The 23,006-nt window shown below is 45.7% G+C and overlaps 1 protein-coding gene across 1 annotated transcript; it reads right to left on the bottom strand.

Annotated features, from left to right (window-relative positions):
• Positions 1 to 1,916: 1,916 nt before the first annotated feature.
• Positions 1,917 to 19,071, bottom strand: KPNA7 (karyopherin subunit alpha 7). Its single transcript, XM_030577559.1, has 11 exons — positions 18,984 to 19,071; positions 16,473 to 16,575; positions 11,893 to 12,030; positions 11,259 to 11,344; positions 9,244 to 9,512; positions 8,580 to 8,662; positions 6,233 to 6,496; positions 5,488 to 5,721; positions 4,732 to 4,914; positions 3,632 to 3,781; positions 1,917 to 2,044 (listed from the first exon to the last, which is right to left on the bottom strand). The coding sequence occupies exons 2-11, from the start codon at positions 16,536 to 16,538 to the stop codon at positions 1,988 to 1,990; spliced, it is 1,530 nt and encodes a 509-aa protein (XP_030433419.1). The 5' UTR covers positions 16,539 to 16,575; positions 18,984 to 19,071; the 3' UTR covers positions 1,917 to 1,987.
• Positions 19,072 to 23,006: the final 3,935 nt, after the last annotated feature.

Below are 23,006 nucleotides of genomic sequence, written 5' to 3' on the forward strand. Positions count from 1 at the left end.
ATCATCCCAAACCTGCACAACTATGTGGTCCCACCAGTCTGTGCTTGTTTCCTGGGCCCAAAAATTGATGTTCAATGGCTAGAACCTGCCCCATTACCAGCAGGATCTCCAAAGCACAGGGGCCCACGGTTTGAGAGAATTCTGTGCCCATGTCCTCATCACTCTTGTCGCTGCGCTGCCTTAGCTGCCTCCTCCTCGCCTGGTTTTGCAGGTCCTGGTTCAGCATAGACTACACGAGAATGCATGAGGTGTTTACAACGTCCACGATTGTGGTCTTGAGTTGAGCAGGGTCCATGCTTGCTGTGCTATGGCGTTTGCACAGTTCAACCAAGAAAAAAAAGGCATGAAACAGTTGTCTGCTGCTTTCACAGAGGGAGGAGTGAGGCGAGGCTGTACCCAGAACCACCCGTGATAGTGTTTTTGCCCCATCAGGCACTGGGATCTCAACCCAGAATTCCAAGGGGCAGGGGAGACTGTGGGAACTATGGGATAGCTATCCACAGTGGAAATCAATGCTAGCCTTGGTACATGGATGCACACTACCAAATTAATGTGCTTAGTGTGGCGCGTGCACTTGACTTTGTATAAAGTGTTTTTAAAAAAAACCCACCAGTTTCTGTAACATCAGAATAATCCTGTAGTGTAGACATACCCTCAGACTAGCAAAACAGAAATTGCAAAGTTCATGGTTGTCTAAGAGAAGATCTGCCTCAGTGAAATAGGCAATGGCTCCAGGCTGCACATAATGAAATGCCTAATTGCTATGCAGAGACCTGTGAAACACAGCCTTGTTACACACTGGTGCTTTAATCAAGCTAGTTATCTTTATGGTACAGGTACAAGTTAGAGTATGTCTATATTACCTGCTGTTTTGGCCAGTAGTAATTGATCTATCAGGGATTGATTTATTGCATCTCCTCTAGACATAATTGATCTGCAAATTGATGCCTGTATTCCACCTCTGCAGGAGTAAGCAGTGTTGAGCGGGGAGCCACAACAGTCAACTCACCACCCTGAGGATGGCCAGGTAAGTTGAACTAAGATACTTCAACTTCACATAGCTGAAGTTGCTTATATTAGACTGATCCCCCCAGTGTAGACCAGCCCTTAGACTGACTCATGGAAACAGTTTTAAAGCTACGTGCAGTGGTGTGTGTATTATCTCCTCACCCTCACCTGTACACCCCATGCTCAGCCGGCAATGAGGACAGGGAAGAGCTAGTTCCTTGTGATCCTCCCAGGGAAATGCAACTTCCATTAAAATGGCTCAAAACACTAAACAAGGGCTCATGCTTGCTTTTTTGACCACTGGAGGCAAGCTGGGGCTTGCTCCAACAGCTAGTTTTGCCACTAGTACAAGGTCTGACATCTAACTCAGCAGCTTTATTTGTTCAGGCCTCATTTTGGCCTGAACTGAGGCCAGTTTTAGAAAGTATGAATCCTCTTTAGCAGATGCTTAGGTCAACCAGGAAAGAGTGCCCTTAGTTCCCTTCTGTTGGGGTCAGCTGGTTTTTTGCCTACAAGATGTACGCTCTTTAAATAGCTTATTGTATAGCTAAGAAGGTTTCAGTCGTGTCCAAGCTTACTTGAAAATTTCATCACATGTGGCCAGATGAAAGTTTGCTTTATTCTAACACTAAGCATCAGGGTGTTATCTTACAAAGTCTTCCAAGTATAACTTAGGAAAGCTTTTATTTTGCTTTGTGAACTAAGTGGATTGAATTTTCCATCCATGCCCCTTGCCTGAAAAACAGTTCTGTGGACTACAATAGTGTTTGAGAGATTAGATCAGACCCTGCTGACGATATTCACAGCAGTGATTGGAAAGAGGCTTCAGAAGCATGTAGTACAAATCCAGAAAGTGATTTATTGTCAGATTTCAGAAATACAAAAAATGACTGAACACCTTTGTTCCTCTCGAAGGGCTTGGCAGCCAGACAGGACGACACCTCCACCCACCAGCTCAGTGTTTTGTGGTGCTTCATCTTTAGAAGCTGAAGGTTTGTTTTTCTTGGTCAGATTCTGGCTGCAGGTTTGGATTCTCCTAGAGAAAGGCAGATACTCATCAGCTGAATGACAGTGGCAGTAGCAGCTCATTGGGATTGCTGAGGCCCAAGTTTCTGCCCTCTTCTAAAATCTGGGAAATACTCAAGGTAGGTCTAAGCTGCAGCTGGGGAGCAAGCCTCCCAGCCTGAGTAGTAAGACACTCGCACTAGCTTCACTCAATCTAGTGCACTAAAACTAGCTCTACAGAGATTGCAGCTTGCCATTCTAGCCCTGATCCAAGAGGTTGGATGGGCTTGTGAGGTCAAGCTGCTGCCTGAGTTTGCTTCCAGCTGCAGCATGGACAAATCAGGGGCAGTTAGCTAGGGGTGTTTCATGCAGTGGAGACTGGCCATTTGACTTGACTAAGTGACTCATTTCTTATAGCTATGGAATCCTTAGATCAGTCATGTCACTGGCAGTGACAAGATGACTGGGGACTAGTTCAGGTATTGTTCCAACCCATCTAGTGCTGCACAAAGCAGGGATATTCTAGGCCTCCTGTATTGATTGTGTAGATGGGCTACAGGTCACACGTCTCACAGAAGCATTGCAGTAGAGTTCACTCAAGCTCTGATCACTGCTGTTACAGCCTGACAGTTTCTTTGTAAGGAAGATGTTAGTCTGCCTTCTTCCTGTGCCCCCAAATCCTTCAAGGTTGGGTCAGCTACCCGGAACACATGAGGCTTCCCTACAAGTATTTTAAAATCCTGCAGAGAGTGTTTCCTTTTAATTATAGTTTCTAGACCTTAGGGTTTGGGATACGAACATCCTAATGATATGCACGTATAGATTTTAGGCAGGATCTGGGTCCCACTGTGCTTGGGTGCTGAACAGACTGGTATGATAAGCCCTGCTCAAAAAGCTTGTCATTTAAAGGTGCCCCAATTCACCTCGAGGAGTGTTCGCTTTTAAGCCTAATGATATTATGAACACATTTCAGATACTTTAGCAGCACAGCTACACTCTGTCTGTACATGCACAAATGCTGCAACTGCAGTTACGAGAAGTCACAAAGGGGCACATGACAGGGCTAAGTTCCCTGTATCCTTTTCCCCTCCCCAAATGCAACTGTAACCATAACTTTAGAGTTACAGCATTAGACCAGTGTTCTAAACTTAACCTTTGATAGAGGGAGATTTATTGAGAATTAACATGATCTGATCTTCTCCCTATAGGGCTAGCAGCTTGACAAGAGTGCTCAATTAGAGTAGGATGTTTAGTCTAGTCTTCCATTCATGCCAATAAGTTAGCTAAGTTTAAATAAGTGAACCCTATTTACATTTGCAGTTCATATAAATCCTTGAATCATTCCAACAGATGTCATTTGGAGACAGCCAAAAGGAACTCCAGCAGCAAGATAGGATCTGGTTGACTTTGTTGGGCATCAACTCAACCTAACTTAAGTCTTGAACTTCTGGAGTCCAGATTAGTAACTGATACCTGTGAAATGAATGATGGCACAGTCTGAGGCTAAGAAACTGCAGAAACTCAAGATTGTTTCAGGGTCCTGAAAGCCTGGATGGAGAGACCTGGCATAAGATACTATTCAGAGAACACATGTGATACTGCTCTCCAGTCCACATACCTCACTAGCGAAGTATCTCTCTATGAGACCTAAGGCAGCTCGATAAACCATAGTATTATCATGGGTTTGCAGCGCTTCAATTTTCTCCAGGCCACCAAGTTCTTCCACTAAAAAGCACAGCTTTTCTGTCTCCTCCAGCTTCTCAGCTGCCTGTGGAGATTGGGAAAAGGAGCAAGGAGATTAGATACACCAGCTGCCATGAGGTGCCTTCTTGACATACTGAAAATTTAACTCCATCAGATGACCCCTTGTTCTGGGACAATCCATTGAATCCCTACTTCTGCACACCAAAGTGTTGTCGAGAATCAAAGCCTGCATGCAGGTACACTGTTTGTAACCTGCAAGCTCTCCAGTTGGATCTTGCAATGCTACAAGAATGAGGCCTGAAGCTCAGGTATTTCCAAAAATTCAACCACACAATAAGTACACCCCTCCCTTGAGGTAACAAAAAAAATCTTACTGTGTTAGAGATAAAACTGCATTATATTGAACTTACTTTGATCCACCGGAGTGCCCAGCCCCACCCCCTAGAGCGCTGCTTTACCACATTATATCCGAATCCATGTTATATCAGGTTGCGTTATAGCAAGGTAGAGGTGTACTTGGCTCCAAGGGATTTAGTTACAATCCTCTGGGACCAGTTGTGATCTTAAGTTGTTAACCTCAGTACTTTTATTTAAAAATATTAAGCTTTAGTTTTCAAGAACTCTATTTCTGTGCTGTTACACAGCCCGTCAATAGGAGTTTATTTCCAGAGGGGGCCAATATTTACACAGGACACTGCTGTAGTGCCATAATAGCTTGTTTCATCCTCTTATGAAGGAAGAAAGAGCTGAAAGCAGGAATCCAAGCTTCTGTTTCTCTATGCACTGCTTTTAATGTTATCCAAGTCAGCTCAAGTTTTTGGTATTTAGTAGTCATTTTGGGGCAACACTTGCATTCTTGTACTGCCTACAGCCTATTCCAAGGGTAGGGCCAATACGGGCGATCCACATGCACAGGCAAGGTGGAACCCTAGTGCATACAAGTTTGAGGCCCCCCCCAAAGGAAAAACCACCACTTACAAAAAAAAGCAAGACCACTGGAAGTGAAGGTCTTACCAGGAAAAGATTTGAAATTGTATCAAGGATGACCAGGATAGTTTTGCCATCTCTGGCAGAGAGCAGATTGAGCAGAGGTTTAAGGACCCCATACTGGACAAGTTCCACCACTTGCTGTACAGTGCCTCCTGTTGTGAAGTTTGCTACTGCCCACACAGCCTCTTTCTGAGCTTTAAATTCTCCCTGCAAGAGAGATGCATGTTAGAACTTGGAGATCCATTCACCTATATCTACAAAATGTAACAAGTTGAAAAGGACTAGACAGTTTCCTTGATACGACTGTAGTCTCAGGAGTCTGCTTAATTCTTGAATTAAGCTAAGCTTTGTAGAAGTGACATGGAGACATGTAGGGTCATGCTTCCCCCTCTCCCCCAATTTGCTGCTTGGCTTGTACTGAGCATGGTCATTAACACTGCTGAAGCCAGCTGCCCTCACTCCGTCTTCCTACTCATAACTATCAGCAGGCACACGTCATCTGACACTTGTGAGGTCTGTATGGAAGAGGCTGGTCATAGGGAAAGAGTACCTGCATGCTTCTATGAGGGGCATGCAAGAAAAGTGTGCGGCTCCCTTGCAGTTTTAAGGCACACGAAACAGGCCAGAGTACCTGAAGAGTAGTGGCATGTGCCATTCCTCCTAGTCCAAACAAAGGCTCAGACTAGAAGGGGGAAGCATGGCTCTTTTTTCAACTCAGCACTGCTTTTGCTATAGTGGTAATCCCAGCGCCACACATCACCCACACTGCTTCTCCCATACCTTATCCAGCAGCTCCACCAAGGGAAGTAGCAGCCCACAGGTAATGAGTTGCTGGATCTGATGGCAAGGTCCTGCTGCAATGTTACTGAGAGTCCATGCTGCCTCCTTCTGTATAGTTGGCTTTGGGTGTTGCAAGAGCTGTGGCAGGACGGTCAACACACCTGCATCGATGGCCATCTGGGTCTGCTCATCGGTCCCAGTGACTACATTCCCAATAGCACGTAGAGCAGGGGTCTAGGTAGAGAGAAATGATTCACTCACTGAATGAGCTAGATGAGGAGTCAGTGTTTGGCAGGTACCCCAGACTTAGTCACCCAAGAAACAGAACTAGTCTAACAAATGTTTCCCCTCACCAACCAGTAGAAGAGTTCATTCATACTGCTGGCCCCTGCAGCCATAACCTAACTAGTGCACAACTCTGGTGTCCTACTTTTAAGACAAGTCCCATTTTCAGAGGAAGTTGGCTTGGTTAAACTTTTGTCATGCAACCATAAGCCAGCAAGACCAGGGTGTTGGATCAGCAGCAGAACTATTTCTGCAATCTAGGGAGCAGGACAATCCCATTATGCTGGACAAGGATACCTTTGTTTCCCTCCCACCTCCAGCATGCTTCCAATTCCAGTCCTATACGGGAGGAGTCTTGCTTTTTAGGTTTCTCTTTGTAGCACTGAATTGTGCCTTTGTGGAGGAGTGAGGTTCATGATAGAATGAGTATTCCTTGCCATAGGCCACGTGTTCTACCTACCACAACACTTAATTCTGGACTGGCCATGAGTTCCACCAGCCTCGGGAGAATCCCAGTCTCCACCACCACATGGATGCGATCATTGGACCCATCAGTCAGGTAGGATACAGCCCAGCAAGTGTCAGAGAGGATATCCTTGTCTTCATGTTTCAGTAGGCGAATGAGCACTGGCAAGATCTGTCTCACAGCCTCAAGGGGTGGGTAAGGGTTCTTGTTCCTGCAGAGGTTTGACAGTGTCCATGTTATATTTCGCAGGAACCCAACCTGAAACACAAGGGAGGATGTTCTCATACAAGACTGAAAATCTGCAAAGCTAAGACCAGGGAAAGGAAGCACTCTAGAAGTGGTGCATTTGCCCCATTTAATAGCATTTCCTCATGAGTTAGAGGAGAACAGCAAAGAGTCAGTAAGAGAATCCTGCAAAGCCAGTCGCAGGTTTCTGTGAAGTTTGGGGAGGTGGTCTTCTTTGGGGAAGAGAAAGGATAAGATGGGAGGTGAGTTAATAGGGTGCCCCCATCTGAGATGAGGTAGGAAGAAGGCAGTCTCCTTCCCCCCTGAGACCCCCATGATAAATTGCTACCTGGTGAGACATCTCAAATAAATACCTGACGGCATGACAAACTGATACTGAAAGAGTGGATTTTTAAACTAGAGCTGTTTGGCATGTTACAAGTTAAATGCCAGTTTCCAAGGCAAGCATTTGCTGGACCTTGGGACCAAGATTATGGAGTAATCCCCTACCAAGTTCTGATCTGGAGTGGTTGGTATTTCAGCATGGGCTGATTTAATGAATAGCTAGTGCTGTGCAGGCCATATTCATCACAGCAGGAGGGAAGCACTGACTTTGTGAACCCAGATGTTGCTGTCCTTCAGAAAGAGTTGCATCTACCATATTATGTTTTCAATACATAGCTAATCTATCCATGCTGTTCCCTGGGAGGAGGCAAGAGTATGAGTACATCTAGGAATGCAGCAGCAAGAGACAAATTCTGCAAGAACTAGGCAGATCTAAAGTAAGCTTCTCAAACTGGGGGTCATGACCCTTCAGGGGGTTGCAAGTTGTCAGCCTCCACCTCAGACCCTGTTTCATCCCTAGCATTTATAGTAGTGTTAAATATAAAAGTGTTTAATCTATATGGGGAGGCTGCACACAGAGACTTGCTATGTGAAAGGCATCAGCAATATAAAAGTTGAGAACTGCTGATCTAAGGGAGGGACATTTGCTTAACACTGCCCTAAACTGCCCCTCCTCTACCCAGAAGTAGTGCACAGCAGGCTCTCTTGCCTCTATTCTACCCATAGGAAAGGACAATATAGGACATCAGTGGCCTATGGACACTCCACTGTAGGCATCCATGCAGGTCACTAGGCCCAACCCTAACCCTGCCATTTTCCAGGGAGCATCTTGTACAAAGCCTCAGCCCTTCCAGGGAGGAGAGGAGCCCCAGAAACACATTTATCATCTCAGGAACCCTTAGCAGGGTCAGACTAAGCAGTTCATCCAAGGGAGAGAGAGTATTAGACAGTTATGTAGTAAGGATCTGGACTGGTGAATTTCCTGGATCACTCACATGGATTTGCAGATAAAGTGATGTATAATACACCTGCATTGCCAACCTCCAACCCCCCCTTTATTCTTTGTTTTGTGTTTAGAGCCAAGATTTTAAATTCTTGTTTTGGAACATCTAACATGGACTCAAATACTAGCCAGGAGGCACACCAGACCCTGTGTTACTTCCCTCCTTCACTCCTCCCATGAGCAGCGTGTGTGTTACAGAGTACAAGTTAACCTTGCTGCTTCTAGGGTGACCAGATCTCTTGATTTTATAGGGACAGGCCTGATTTTTGGGTCTCTTATAATATAGGCTCCTATTATTCCACCCCAGCCCCCATCCTTTTGGGAGTGACACAGTTCAGCATCTCACCACTTTCTATCTAGTTCTGACAGTTGTTTGCAACTGAGCACTAGACAAATTGAGAGGTTTAAAAGAAGATGAGGCTCAGAGTGGAAAGGTTCCTTAGACCTAGGTGCAGGGGGACCAACTTGTTACATTTGCCACTATTAGATAGCCAAAGCAACACCAGCAGGTGAAAGCAGTCAGATCTTTGTTAGTTTGTATCCAGTGGGCATTTCCAATTAGCCAATCACAAACCATTAACTATATATAGGACAAGATATCCTTTTCTTCCAACCCCTTCTCCCCAACCCTTTTATCACAAGAGCAGAGCCCATCCCACCTTTACACAAACGGGTTAACATTTGGCTTTGTTACAAGTGATTAGTAGTCACAGTTCAGCAATTAGTCAACTGATTAACAGCTACTAATTCAAGGAGCTGAATATTTACAGGAGTAGAAGGCGACACCAGGGCCAACAGAGGAGGAATCACGTTGTTGTGGATAAGGGAGTCTCTGTACATGGGGCCATCACCTGTGTGGGGAAAAGCAGAATGGTTTGTTTACAGTTGTCTTACCTAGCAGCCAGACTACTTCCTGATGCATTAAAGAAAGTAGTGTCTATGCCTGCAGCCAACAGTAGGTGAAGAGGTGGTTTATTTTTGGTAGGCAGACTAGAGCCATTAAGTATTGTTTGTTTTCAATCTGTGAGAACTCAGTGGCCAGACAGTTTTTCCCTTCACACAAACTGAATTTTAAGAAAATCAAAACCACACTCTTGGGCAAGAAAGGGGTGGTAGAGGCAGATATGGAGGGGGAGGGGAATCAAGATTGAGTACTCTGCCTTCATAAGAGGAATTTAAGGTCTCAGTAAGGGTTGTTAGCCAGCATTTGTGTGCTGAAGGGGTTTGCCTATACCACAGCAAGGTCGAGTAGATGAATTTATTGGGTTTACACTAGTCCTTATACCTTGAGCAGTCTAGATATATAGTTCCCATTAAGGCTAGAGGGCTTATTGCCAAGGCAATAGTGATCAAAAGGCAAAATCTGGAGGCATTCCAAAGGAGAGCCCTTGCACAGGTCACCATTTTGTGAAAGCTAGAGAGTGCCTCTTACCTGCTATATTACCCAGTGCCCACACAGACTGTTCACTGATATGCATGTGTGGAGAAGACAAGAGGGCTACGAAGGCTGGGACAGCACCTGCCTCCACAACGGCTCTTGTCTGGTCAGATGTTCCAGAAGCAATGTTAGTCAGTGCCCATGCAGCTTCAAACTGCAAGGTAACGTTATCATTATGGCTCAAGAATTCCACCAGCTTGGGAATAATCCCTGCTTCAATGATCTGATTGAGAGGTGGGTTCCTCTGCCGGGACAGCATCCTCCTGTGGGGGGGACAGACAGGAAATGGCATCTCAGGGTAACTTCATCATTTCCCACTGACTGAGTGAAAAGGGAGAACCACAATCCTCTAGTTTGGATTCAGATAGTCACATGGACCTTTGAGTGTTTTACACAGCGAGTAGACAAACCCTGTAGCTCTCACTATAGGAAAACTGAATTCAGCATCTGTTGGATTTGCCTAAACTAGTAGTTGTGTTATTGTGTATCCAAAAGTTAGTCTTTTACAGAAACTGTAGTCACATGGATCATCAAGAGGTCACGGTGGCAGCAATATCATTGTTTGCCACTGCTCTGAGCCATAGGCAGCCAGAGAAAGCATGTTAAGAGCAGTAATACTTCCTCTTTAGGGATTACTGCTTTTTTGTGGGGGTCCTTTAGAAGACTTGTGTTCTGGTACAGCCTGCCAGGTTGACTACCTACAGCTTGTTGATATTTTGCCTGGGACGCTCAAAAGTCAACTGCAGGTCAGCTTTGCCATGCACCTGGAAGACTGGCCTTCCTCTTCCTTGAAAGGGGTCAGTCACATCTAGTTTTCAAGTTGTGTTAGTGATGTGCACAAGCTGAGCCTAGTAGAGGCCAAGTTTGTCACTTGAGAAGCAAATGCATTTGAACCAGTCTCCAGAGGAGAGAGATTACTGCACTGCCCATCATAACCACCACAGGACCTTTAGGAAGGCTCTTGGGGTACATCTATGTGGCAATTAAAAACCCCACAGCTGGTTCATGCCAGCTTGCAGGTCTCTGGCTAAGGGGCTGTTTAACTGTGGTGCAGACATTCAGGCTTGGGCTGCAGCCTGACCTTTGGGACTCCTCCACCTCAGGCTCCTGTGAACATCTACACTGCAATTAACAGCCTCTTAGCTGAAGCCCAGCCAGCCACAGGTTTAACCACAGTATAGAGGTGTCCTAGTCATTCTGGCAGACATAGCAGATGCCCTTGCCTAGGGAGTCGAGTCAGCAGAAGAAGCCAGGAGGAGCCTTCAGTGAGTGGTGGCAGCCATAGCAACCCCCCTGCCTTTTAAGGCTAAGGTGGGAGACTGCTATGTGGCCTGAAGGAAGAATTGCACCTCAAGCAGGCCTAACCCTTTCAAGGAGAGGAGACACTTTACCAGCTATGTTCCTTCACAGTACTTGTCCCCTCAGACATTGAGGTCTGTTCTTAAACTGTTCTAACCTGAGCTTCAGACATTGGTTGGTCTTTTCCCCTCCTCCCCTCACTTGTCTCCACTCACTCACACAGGACAGGACTCATCCCTTTCCCCACCCATGAGTTAGCAAGGAAGCACCTCATCGCTACACAGGCTAATGTTTGAGTTGCCTCATGTTTTGGATCCTGGCTTTTGTACCCTTGCCCCTTTCCCTTCCATTGTTTCAGGCACTTTCATGCCCTCTCCCCCAAATTGCTGCACTATTTGAATGCCTCAGTCTGATTTCTTCCCTTTCTCACAGTTGTGTGGTGAAGTACTATTATCCCCATTTTACAGGTTGGAGACTGAGGCAGACACACTAAGTAACTTGCTCAAGGTCAGACGGGAAGTCTGGTGAAGTAGGGACTTCAACACAGATGTCGAGTCCTATGCCAATACCCTAACCACCAGACAACCCATCCTCTCTAGTTCTTCAATTAGGTCTGCAGTAAAACTCGAGCAGGGAACAGGTCTGTAGCACATAGGGGCACTACATCAATAATTGTATTATATTGCACAGAAAGAACTGTTACAAAATACCTGGCTGTCTGAGTAGCCTTCAGATGAAGCTCAGGGTTGTTTCCATTCACAGCTTGAACAATTTCCTCCAAGGAGAGCTGAGCAGTCTGTCATGGAGAAATGAGATTCAGAGTCAGACAAGGTAAGCCCAGACTCAGACTTCATCTTTGTAGTCAACTAGAAGCCTAGGCCCAATCGGTCACCACTGCATGTCTAAATATCCATCCTTTATGCAATGCAGTTTCAGGACGAGGCAGATGAAGAAAGTCCATGAAAACGTCAGATGTAACTGATCCCTTGTGCCAGGCAGGAATAAGCCTGCAAGTTCTGAAAGTTCATTGAGAAGGTTCCAGCGTAGCCAGACTATCAGCTAACACATTGCATTCACTGCTCAAGTAGCCAGCTTGGGTTCTTGCCAGTTCTATCTTCTACCAGGAAGTCTAACATATACCATTGGAAGAGGTTTTCAGACATCTCCTTTCTAGTGTATTTTGGATGGTCTTCCTGTAGAACTGATTCACTTAGACTTTGTGAGCCGCTCAGATGTTACAGTAAACACTACAGAGTACCTAGCAACTATGTCACTATACGAATTAGCCTGGCTACAGAGTCTAGCACCTGGCATGGTTTTTGCACAGCAGTGCACTGTACTCACTGCATTCTTTTTCTCTTGTTCTGGAGAAAGACACTCTCCCATGGAAGAGAAAGAAATGTTCCTTCGTTTTAGGATCTGTTCATCTTTCTTGGCCTTTCGAAGTTCTACATTAACCTCCATCCTCTGGCGTCTCATCGCCTGTGAAGGAAGAGTGCCATATGTTACAAGCTGTTTTGTGAGTATCAGCTCTGAAGATGTTTCATAGTACTGCACACATTATTTCTCTAGGAAGTGATCTGACGTCTATCCCAAGTTTAGTCTTCAAGTGTTCCACTCAGATTTCCTGTTTGATTTATTTAAGCTTTGTAGCTTCATAAATATTGTGACATGTCTTGACAGATTGGCACCAACAATCATATGTATTATTGGGGGCAGGGGATTGTGGCAAGTTGAGAGTTACGCTGCAAGACCAAAAAATGGGAATCTTGTAATGATCTGCCATTGGACATGCTTTACAAATGCTCTGGTGACTAGGAGAATAGGTGATATTCCTGTGGAAAATGCTTTAGTGCTATCCTAGAGAAATTAAGGTAAACCATCAGATTCACAGATTACAAGGCCAGAAGAGACCATTGTGTTCATCTAGTCTACCTCCTGTAGAATTAAGCTTGGAAAGATGACATTTACAGACAAATGTAAATTTCACCATCCACACACAAACCAGTGAGAAAAAGTGATCAACTGAAAATTAGACAGGCAAAGAAAGAAAAGTGCTATTTGAGAAATTCTAGTTTGATTTTAAGAATATTTACTTTGCATATTTTGATGTGATGCAGACAATTTGCACTTAAAGCTTTCTTTCTGAATCTCAACACCTGTCATTAAATTGTCTGACGCCTCCTGATGATTTCTGGAAACTGAATGTTTAAAGTCCATAACTTAAAAATGCTTAAAACCAAACAGCAATATTCTCTGTCAATCATAAAAGAAAACAGAATTCTGCAAGGCTTATTCATAAGCCAGGACATAGAACTTCAAAATAGTTCCCGGAGCACATATCTTTTAGAAAAAAGACATCCAACCACCAGCTATGGGGAATACATCAATATCTATGGTAATTTGTTTCAGTGGTTAATTACCCTCACTGTTAAATTTACACTATTTCCACTCTGAATTTGTCTAACTTCCAGCCATTGGATCATGTTACATCTTTCTCTGTTAGACCAAAGAGCCCATTATTAAATCTTGGTTCCCCATGTAGGTACTAATCAAATCACCCCATAACTTTCTCTTTGTTAAACTAAAAAGAGACTGAGCACCTTGAGTCCATTGTAAGGCATGTTTTCTAATAACTTTAATTCTTCTCCTGGCTCTTCTCTGAGCCCTCTAGTATATCAACATCCCTCTTGAATTGCTGACACCAGAACTGGAGCTAGTATTCTAGTGCCGGAGCTAAAATAATCTTACTCCTACATGCAGTTCTGCTGTTTGTGTACCCAAGAATCACATTAGGCATTTTGGTGACAGCATTGCCCAGGGAGCTCAGGTTCAGCTGATTATCCATCACAACCCTCAAATCTTTTTCAGACGCCATTGTTTGCTTGCGCCCAGTTTACCAAGCAATCGAGATCTCTATCAGAAATCTGCCCTTGTCATTATTTATGAAGGACAGCTTTTGGCTTGCATCCTTACACACGCTAAGGGAAAGAGCAGCTTTGTTCAGACATGTTAGAAAGAGCTAGTTTATTGGCATAGATGTTATTTGCATTTCACTAGGAAACTCCAGGACTTGTTCTGACATTTCCCCTCTCTCAAGGGGGGGGCACTACTCTATCTAGACTGGCACTTCCTATCAGTAAGTTTTCATAAATCCATCCTCCCTGTCAGTCCCCCCCCACCCCAGAGGGCATTCCTGACACCAGTGTAGTCAGACTGTTCTCTGGTGCACCTACAAATCCGACACTGATCACAAAACAGTTATCCTCTCCAAGAGAGCTTCACTGCAGCCATGTACAAGGGTTTGGCTCCACTCGAGTGTTATTTCAGATTGATTGAGACAAAGCCCTGGTCTACACGATGAGTTTAGGTTGAATTTAGCAGCATTACATTGATTTAACCCTGCATTCGTCCACACAACTAAGCTGGTTTTTTCCAACTTAAAGGGCTCTTAAAATTGATTACTGTACTCCTCCCCCGACAAGGGGGGAACACTGAAATCAACTTGCTGGGTTGAATTTGGGGTAGTGTGGTTGCAATTCAATGGTATTGGCCTCCGAGAGCTATCCCAGAGTGCTTCATTGTGACCACTCTGGGCAGCGCTCTCAACTCAGATGCACTGGCTAAGTAGACAGGAAAAGGCCTGCAAACTTTTGCATCTTATTTCCTGTTTGGCCAGCAGGGCAATATGCAGGTGAGTGCAGATCTCATCAGCAGAGGTGACCATGATGGAGTCTCAGAATTGCAAGAGAGCTCCAGCATAGACCAAATGGAAGGTATGGGATCTGATCGCTGTATAGGGAGATGAATCTGTGCTATCAGAACTCCGTTCCAAAAAGATGAAATGCCCAACATGTACCCAGAACCACCCGTGACAATGTTTTTGTCCCATCAGGCATTGGGAGCTCAACCCAGAATTCCAATGGGTGGCAGAGACTGTGGGATAGCTATCCCCAGTGCAACGCTCCAGAAGTCAACACTAGCCTTGGTACTGTCAAGTTAGCGGTCTGTGTGTGTTCTGCCAAGTTAGTGGTCTCTGTGTGTTCCCACTTAAAATTGATTTCTAAAAAATCAACTTCTATAAATTCAACCTACTTTTGTAGTGCAGACATACCGACAATCAGGTATAACTATTCCCAGAGCAGCAGGTCCAGACTGCTTTGTTATACTGCTGTAACTGACTTCCCTTTTGGATCAGAGACAGCACATCACTGTGCTTTTTCAAAAAACGTGCAGAGCATTCTGGGCAGACATCCCATGGTATTGTGATCCACCACCAGGCTCATGAGTTCTGGGATTTTTCTTACTGTATGGGGAACACCTACTGGAAGCCACTGGAATTGGAGGCCTTGGTCAAACTAATGCCCATGATTCCTCTCCTGTCATTCCACATGGGGGCGTGGCTGCTATAATTTGTATGCCACTGTGTGAGAGCTCTCCAAAGGAGGCACACCTGGCTGCACACCAGCATTTAATCAGGGCAATGATATCTGGTCAAGATGACCCAGGAGCAGTAGTACAAACAGATGGGCCCACCCAGGTGGGCACTAATGCAGTGTGGGATAGCAGTGGGAGGACTACCAGACACAGAATAGCTAATTCTAAATGGGGATGCATCCAGGCCAACCTTATTCCAGGGCAACTCCTTCCAAATTAGAGTCTATCTGCATCCAAAATGGATTAAAGCAGAATGAGATGTTGTAACTAAACAAGGGGATGTAAGCCAGTTTATCTTAAAGCAATTCAGGTTCATCTAAGAGAGCTTTCAAGTTTACACAAGCCCCTACAAATATTTTCCTTATCCCAGGATGTTTTTATTTTAAAACTTGGCAGGACTTTTAAAGATTTGTCAGCTTGAGATATTATCAGCTGGAGAAAGTTGTCAGTTATGAAACCTGCCCTCAAATCCTCTGCCAGTTTGCATTTTTCCCCTAGTTTTTAAAAAGTTTTCTTCAGTTTCTGTACAAGGGGACCACAGAGGAAGTGCTAGAGAACACTGTTCCAACCGAATAGAACCCAGATTCATCTCTCAAATTCTACATTATAGGTAATCTTTTCAAAGTCTTGACCCCCATACAGATAACTTTTTGTAATTTTGTTTTGAGGGCTATGTAAAACTCAAACAAAACACCCCAAGCCAAGCAAGACAGTTTTAGCGCTAGCTTTAGCCTTCAAGTGTTTGTAGCTGCACAAAATGATGACTGATACCATTAAGCTTCAGTTTGACAGAACTGAAAAGCAAAATCTCTGCCTTTTACAAGTGTTGAGAACTAGCTTTCTGCCCCAGTGATTTCTTACCAAGTTTTAGTTTCTCTTTTGTGGTTTAAAGCTAGATCTTGTTCCTTCAAGCTCAAGGCATGTTTTCCTCCTGCTGTATTAAGGCTTGTCTACACGTACAGCACTGCAGCTGTAGTTGTAGTTGTGCCACTGTAGTGCTTACTGAAGATACCACCTATGCTGATAGGCAGACAGGAGAAACCTGTCTCCTAAGTAAAGCATCTTCCTAAGCAGTTGTCTACACCATGGATTTGTTTGGTACAATTACATCACTCGGGGCGTGAAGCAACGTGATTATATTGACAATTTCACAGTACAGATCAATAGTTCTCAGCCTATTTACCATTGTGGGCCAGATATGTAGCTCTCTGGTTTATATGGGCTACAGTCAATATATATACACACTACCTGTATGGCCCTGAGGATGTCACATGGGCCACAGCTGCATGCTTAGGGGGCCACAAGAACCTCTGGTGTAGGCCAAGCCTAAATCTCATGTTGTATGCTTTATCATATTCTGAAAGCTACTGTTTAGACCACTTACAGTCAACATTTTCAAGTTCTGTGCCATAAGGGAAAACACCTCCTGAGGAATCCTGCAGACACAAATGTCAGGATGCTGATTGGCCAGGAACCTCCATACTTACAGCTGTATCTTTGCCTTTATTTTTAAACTTTTTCATCCTCTCATCTTGCTCGTTTGTGGTAGGCATCTTGTCAGCTGTCTGTTGAGCGAGTTCAAAGCTTCAGCTGCAGATAGGATTGGAGACAGAACAGATTAGGTTTCAGTGATTAGTTAGTTTCACTGCAACTAGTCGGCAAGCTACACTTACGGGTTTAACCTGGGGCTTGGCTACACTCGAAACTCCAAAGCACTGCCGTGGCAGCACTTTGAAGTGCGAGTGTGGTCGCAGCGCCAGCGCTGGGAGAGAGCTCTCCCAGCGCTGCACGTACTCCACCTCCCCATGGGGATTAGCTTGCAGCGCCGGGAGCTGCGCTCCCAGCCCTGGGGCACTTTTCACACCGGTGCTTTGCAGCACTGTAACTTGCTGCGCTCAGGGGTGTGTTTTTTCCACACCCCTGAGTGAGAAAGTTGCAGCGCTGTAAAGTACCAGTGTAGCCAAGGCCTTGGTCTAAAGGGAGAGACTGCACCTGGCACAGGTATGGGTTGTGAACATACATGTTCCAGTGTCCAAAGTCTAGTGCTCCAAACAGCTTTGTCCCCAGCACACTCTACCTAATCAGTGTCTGGGCACGAGTTTGTTTTCTGGACAGGAAGGACCATTTAAAGCTCATGCTCTGGAGCATAAGCTATCCTGGCGGTTAGTATTCTAAGTGACCCGAGACTGGCCAACAAAAACTCAGTGACTAACACTAGGCCATTGAAGTTACATTTGTCACTAAGGACAAGATCTGCTCTGTGACAAGAACCCAGACTTGTCTTAAGAGGTTTTTGTAGCCATTACTTGATACTGTAGCTTTTATCTCATTCTGTCTTTAGTTTAGACACATTCAAAGCTTGAAAGGGATGCAAGAGAGTCCATGATGAAAGCACTGACTTAAGGGGTAGCTATGAAGAGACTGAATATGTGCAAGCCTACTTTCTTACACCACCAGGTAACCTGTACTGGTTAAGAATAACTAGGACACCTCTATTACAATTCTTGCTATACTGCTATTGACAGCCAGTAAGTGGCTCAGATTTAAGTATTTTTCCAGGTTAGAATTTGCACTAAGAAGCCTTAGAATATCAGGGGTGGAAGGGACTTCAGGAGGTCATCTAGTCCAACCCCCTGCTCAAAGCAAGACCAATCCCCAGATAGATTTTTTTACTCCAGTTCCCTAAATGGCCCCCTAAAGGATTGAACTCACAACCCTGGGTTTAGGAGGCCAATGCTCAAACCACTGAGCTATCCCTGCCTTACCCCTCACAAAGCTGTGGTTACAAGTATTTGGTTATTTTAAAGACCAGACAACAGTCAACATTAGCCATAACTACAAGCTCAGATGCATACTACTGGGGAAGGTATATGTTGCACACCACCAGCTGAGGTAGTTCACAATGGCCCATGTTACAGGTGACCAAACAGCCTGAGAAGTTGAGTAAAGGACAAGCAAGGCAAGTTTACACTTCCTCAGCAGTCCTAGGGTATTACTAGCATTGAGGTCACAGATGCAGCTGCAATGTTAGAAACAAGTTCTTTCTAAACATGCTTGTGTAGCAGTTTTACGCATACATGTTCCAGTTCTTATCTTTTTGCATTCACCATCAGACATGGGATATATTGCCCAAGCCTTTTGGAGAGGAAATACTGAAAACATCGGCCCTTTGAGGGGCTTCCCACTTAAGAAGTCATTTAAAGCAATTTATGCTCAACAGTTGCATGAGAAGCCAGATACCATTACTAGTAGCCAAATCCACAAGTACATACCAGCCAGCTACCAGCATGCGGCAGGGGGAGGAACCAGTCAACTCCACAGGCTTCACCCACCCCTGCTTTAGGGCTGGATTTAAGCTGTAACTTGCATGCACATAGTTTACTGATCAAGCCCTTTGTTTCTGGCTGTATCACTGGCAGAATAGACCTTTCATCAATCAACTCATGGATTGGATTTCTGCATGTCTTTGACAATTGGAACAGAATTGCACAGGAGGAGAGCTCAGTCTAACAGGTTTTGAGATGAGGAGGGAAGGACTAAATGCTGCTACTTCTTCCCAGAAGATTTTAGACGTTTATTAAAACAACTCGTGAAAGCCTCCAACTAGTCCACTACTGAGAGACCTAGCAGGTCGGTAACCCGCTTATGACGCCTGCCCTCCCAGCAAGGGCAGAAAAATTGCCTGCCCCTAGCAGCTGGGGGAGAAGGGAGCAGCCTGCAGCCCCTGCAATCAATTACATCAGGCGAGCCCCAAGGTGCACCCCTCGCACAGCCAGAGAGCAGCTCTGCAGAGCCTGGCCTCCCACCCAAGGAAGGAGGCGACCCCTCCGCGCCCCCGCAGCACGCCTCTCCCCCCAGCTGGAGGGGGCTGCAGGCTGAAAAAACAAGAGTCAGTGGAAGCAGCGAGTGACCACTCCAGCCGGCGCAGGGACCCCAGCTACAGCCCGTCTGCCGCACCAGCTGTTCCGCAAAGCCCCCCCGGCAGCGGCCCCCTGTACCTGCTCAGCCCTGGCTCTGGGCAAAGACTTCGGCTGGAGCAGCAGGCTGCGGCTGGCACTTTAATCTCCCCCGCGCGGATCTGTGTCGCCTCGCTGATTGGCTATCCCCCCCCCTGTAATTACTTAACATTCTTTTGCCATAGCAACGCCCGGCTCCCCCTTCGCGAGGCCGCAGGGGAGGGGTAGGAATCACCTGCCACCCGGGGATTGCGAAGGGTCTCCGGCCAGGGGCTCTGCTCCACCCATTCTCGCGCCAGGGGATTGGCGTGGCTGTTTCAGTCGCTTCTGGGGTGGGGCTGTTCATCCCCAGCACATCAGTGTCTCCCCCCACCCTTTGCCATGCACCATGTTACATCAAAGCTGGGGCCCAGCCAGCCCACTACTAACATTGTGCATTAACTGTCCTGCTAGGGTGCTGGGCTTTGCTTGACTAGCAGGGGCAAGCAGCCTGTTTAAAGTGCAGACAAAAACCAGCTGGGAAAATGTGAGAAACGGTCCTTCCCGGTGTTGGTGTCACTAAGCATAACCCTAAGTAACTCGGGAGGGTGGAAGGCCACAAGGGTATGGAGCCTTCCTGGTTTTAGGTCTCAGCAAACAAAAGTCCCTCCATGTTTAAACTTTAATCGACCTAAAAGGCCAGGTGTAACAGCCGTTATCAGTTGCAACAGTTCTAACTGGTCTAAAGCAAAAATAATAAGGCCTGTGCACCTTTAGCAAAAGAACAAGATAACTTGCAAAAAAAAAACCTTACTAACAAGCTGCCACGGCCAGAATTACTTAATGCACCTGCACTTACATAACTGCTACAAAAAAAAAGAAAAGAAAAGAAAAGAAAAAAACATATAAAAAAAAGCCGCTTGTGTAAAAGGGCTAAATCTAAGGCATGTCAAGTCTCACAGCACCACTTTAAAACCTCAAATAAACTTTCCTTGCTTCTCCACCCTGGTGTGTGTTCATTGGCGCTAAGCACTCCAGGCACGAACCACTGTTGCTTGCCTCAGGCACCCTCTGTGCCTGCAACACCGGAATAAACCAGATATGAAACTGTTCTCATATGGAGTGCTGGGGCAACTTCCCCCTTGCCCTGGCTGAACAAGGGTGAAAAGGAGCAAGCCGGGGGTGGGCACTGTGCTACCCAGCTCTATATCTGCTCCACAATCCCCATAATACAAGGAAGGAAGCGGCAGTCTGAGGCTAGAGGGGACCATGGTCAGTACAGAGAGAGGGGTCTGCGTATGAGTGGGAGAAACGGCACAGGCAGCAGCCTGAGAGCTGGCTGTGCAGGGAAGGCCGGGTGGCAAGGAGCCCAGGAGGAAGGACTGAAAAATTGAGAGCTAGGCACGGAAACTGCCTGTTGCCAGCAGCAGCGTGCATGCAAGTGGCACAGGCTTGACTGTGTATATGCAGCAGGTGGATGGCGTGGAGGGAACCCCAATGAGACTCCATTACCTTTATACCTTGTTAGTGGGGTGCCCATAGGAGCTAGGTGAGGAACCATTAGGTTACTCTTTTCTTGAGTAATTGTTCTTTTCAGTTTCCAGTAGCCCTAGAAAAGTCATCTTCTGTGATTCAAAATGGAAGTTGATCTCTACCCACAGAAGGCAAGGACCTGGTGTTTGTAGTGCCTATCATGCTTGCCTCCCTGCCTGGTAGCAGACATTCAGAGGGGACTGAAATACTACAGCCCTCAAAGGTATGACTTTCTCTGGTCACTCAGGGGAGGCATCCTTTTAAATATCCTGCTACCAACAGCCCTTTGTTGCGGGCTCCAGAAAGCCTGCTTTGTGTTCCCTCTGCTTGGTGCACAGGAGCAGCAAGCTGATCCCCAGCACTGGCCAGAGGTGACAGCCATCCACGATGCAGGGGGTTGTTACAGATAGAGAAATTCATGTTAACGTCAGCTGAATCATGAAACACACAAGGGGTAAAAAGACCAGTGTTTGCTAAATGCATATGGGACTCAGCTGGGAGTTTAAAATAATTAATTAAAATCTACTTTAAAATCACATAACATCTTTTCCTGGGAGCGGGACGTTCATTGAGCCATGTTGGTCCCAGGGGATGAGAGACAAAGTGGTTGAGGTAATATCTCATGTTGGGGAAAGAGACAAGCTTTGGAACTACAGAGATCTTCTCAGTAAGCTGGGCAGGATGCCTGGGGCTTGCTTCCAGTCAGAAGACTAGACCCTCCTGGGATTAAGGGTCTTGGGGTTTGCAGGGGTGTAACCAGGAGCAGAATTTGGCCCCACGTGTCCAGTTAATTACATATACTGAGAACCTTTTTGAGGAAACATCTGTAAACCACAGGGAATACCTGTATGTGCTCGTGTACAGCATATTAAGACTGCCTGGAATCACAGGTTCAAATCCCAGGAAGGGTCATTTTAGCCATTCCTCCCTAGGCAGATGAAACAAGATCTAAGCAGGTTACTGTGCTGAGGGGGTCTTTCAGATGAGCCCTTCAAAATGGAACCCAGCTCTTTGTGGACATTAAAGATCCCATGGCACTTTCCATAACATGAGTGTTATGTGTCAAGTGGTTGCACTCTGTCTTTCCTTTAGCCTTGGTTCCATGAGAAAATAGCGCCAATGTAACTTAAATTAGTTTTTAATCAGATTTACTCAAACTGGTGCAAAGGACAATGTGGACCCTTTTATTTTGGTTTCAGAGTGGCTCGTCGTGGTTTAGCTTCAGTCATTTCCCAACTGGTGCAAGCTAACCCGCAATATGTCTGGTTTACAGGGAGATAGGAGGGTCCACACAACCTTTTCCACTAGTTTAACTAAATGGGTTTAAACTCATGCCTTATGTTAAACTGATGCTACTTTCTCATGACAAGTAACAGAGGTGGGCACTGGGAAATGGCTCCTTTAGCCTTCAAGACTCTGACTTTCTCTTGGCAGGAAATGAGGCTTTACAATGTGAATAAGTGAAGAGGCCGTGAGGAAGCTTATTGTTATTCTTTGCTCCTCTTTCTCCTGGTGCCTTTCCTTTTCCTGCACACCTGCCAGGCACAACCAGACCCATCCTGTGTAGTGCTCCGTGACTGCCAGCACAGAAAAAGAGCAAGCGAGACAGCGCAGCCAAGTTCACTAAATAAAGCCCCTTCCCACCCCCCCAGAGCTTTGCTTAATTCCTGGATCACATCATTGCCCATAGTGTTGAATGTCAAGCCTAGAAGCAGGAATAAAAAGAGCCGGGTTAATTTCAGCCTCTGTGGAGAACGTGGGGAAGATCAATATTTGCCAAATGGGAAGCGCAAGATCGATAGAGATGTTTTATTTTCAAACTTAATCGGAGGGTTTCACAACTAATGGAGAGTAAGAAAGATAAAACCAGAAATCGACAAGACAGTGGCCCTTTAGCTCAGTCATGTGTGCTCATGCTGAAAACCCCCATCTTGACAGGTAGGCAAAAGTGAGAACTCTACCCTGGTGCTGGAGTTTCTGTGTCCCAAGCAGGTGGATCTGATCAGATGGAAGAGAAAATATATATCGGTTTGTTCATTTCCTGCATCTCAGAGGAAATAGCTCAATTGTACAGCAGGTTTTTTCCCCCTGCCAGGTTTTTGTCAGGCATTCATACACCAGTACTGAAGATTGCTTAGATCAAACAGCTTTGAAAACATTTTTAAGCCTGAAGGTAAAAGTCTGCTTCCTCCCTCCGCGCCCCCTCCATCTTTTCATGTCGTTTTAATAGGCTTCCTCACGTTGCTGCATGCAGTGAAAGATGCTACTGGTAAAATACGTCAACGTGCAGGATCCCTGCAGTGGGGTCAGACAAGTCATGCAATTGCTGCCCTGGCATCGCCGTGTGAGGTTGTTCTCTGGAGCAGGTGTTCAGAGCGATTCTTCTGCAAAATGAAACCTCACCTGGGGAAGAGAGGGACAAAGAAAAGGAGTCCAAAAAGCTAGCCATCTTCTGCCTTCAAACTGGGTATCTTGCACTAGATGCTGTACATATCTAGAATCATAGAATATCAGGGCTGGAAGGGACCTCAGGAGGTCATCTAGTCCAACCCC

The sequence above is a fragment of the Gopherus evgoodei genome, chromosome 10, assembly GCF_007399415.2.
Source record: "Gopherus evgoodei ecotype Sinaloan lineage chromosome 10, rGopEvg1_v1.p, whole genome shotgun sequence".
Lineage (NCBI taxonomy): Eukaryota > Metazoa > Chordata > Testudines > Testudinidae > Gopherus > Gopherus evgoodei.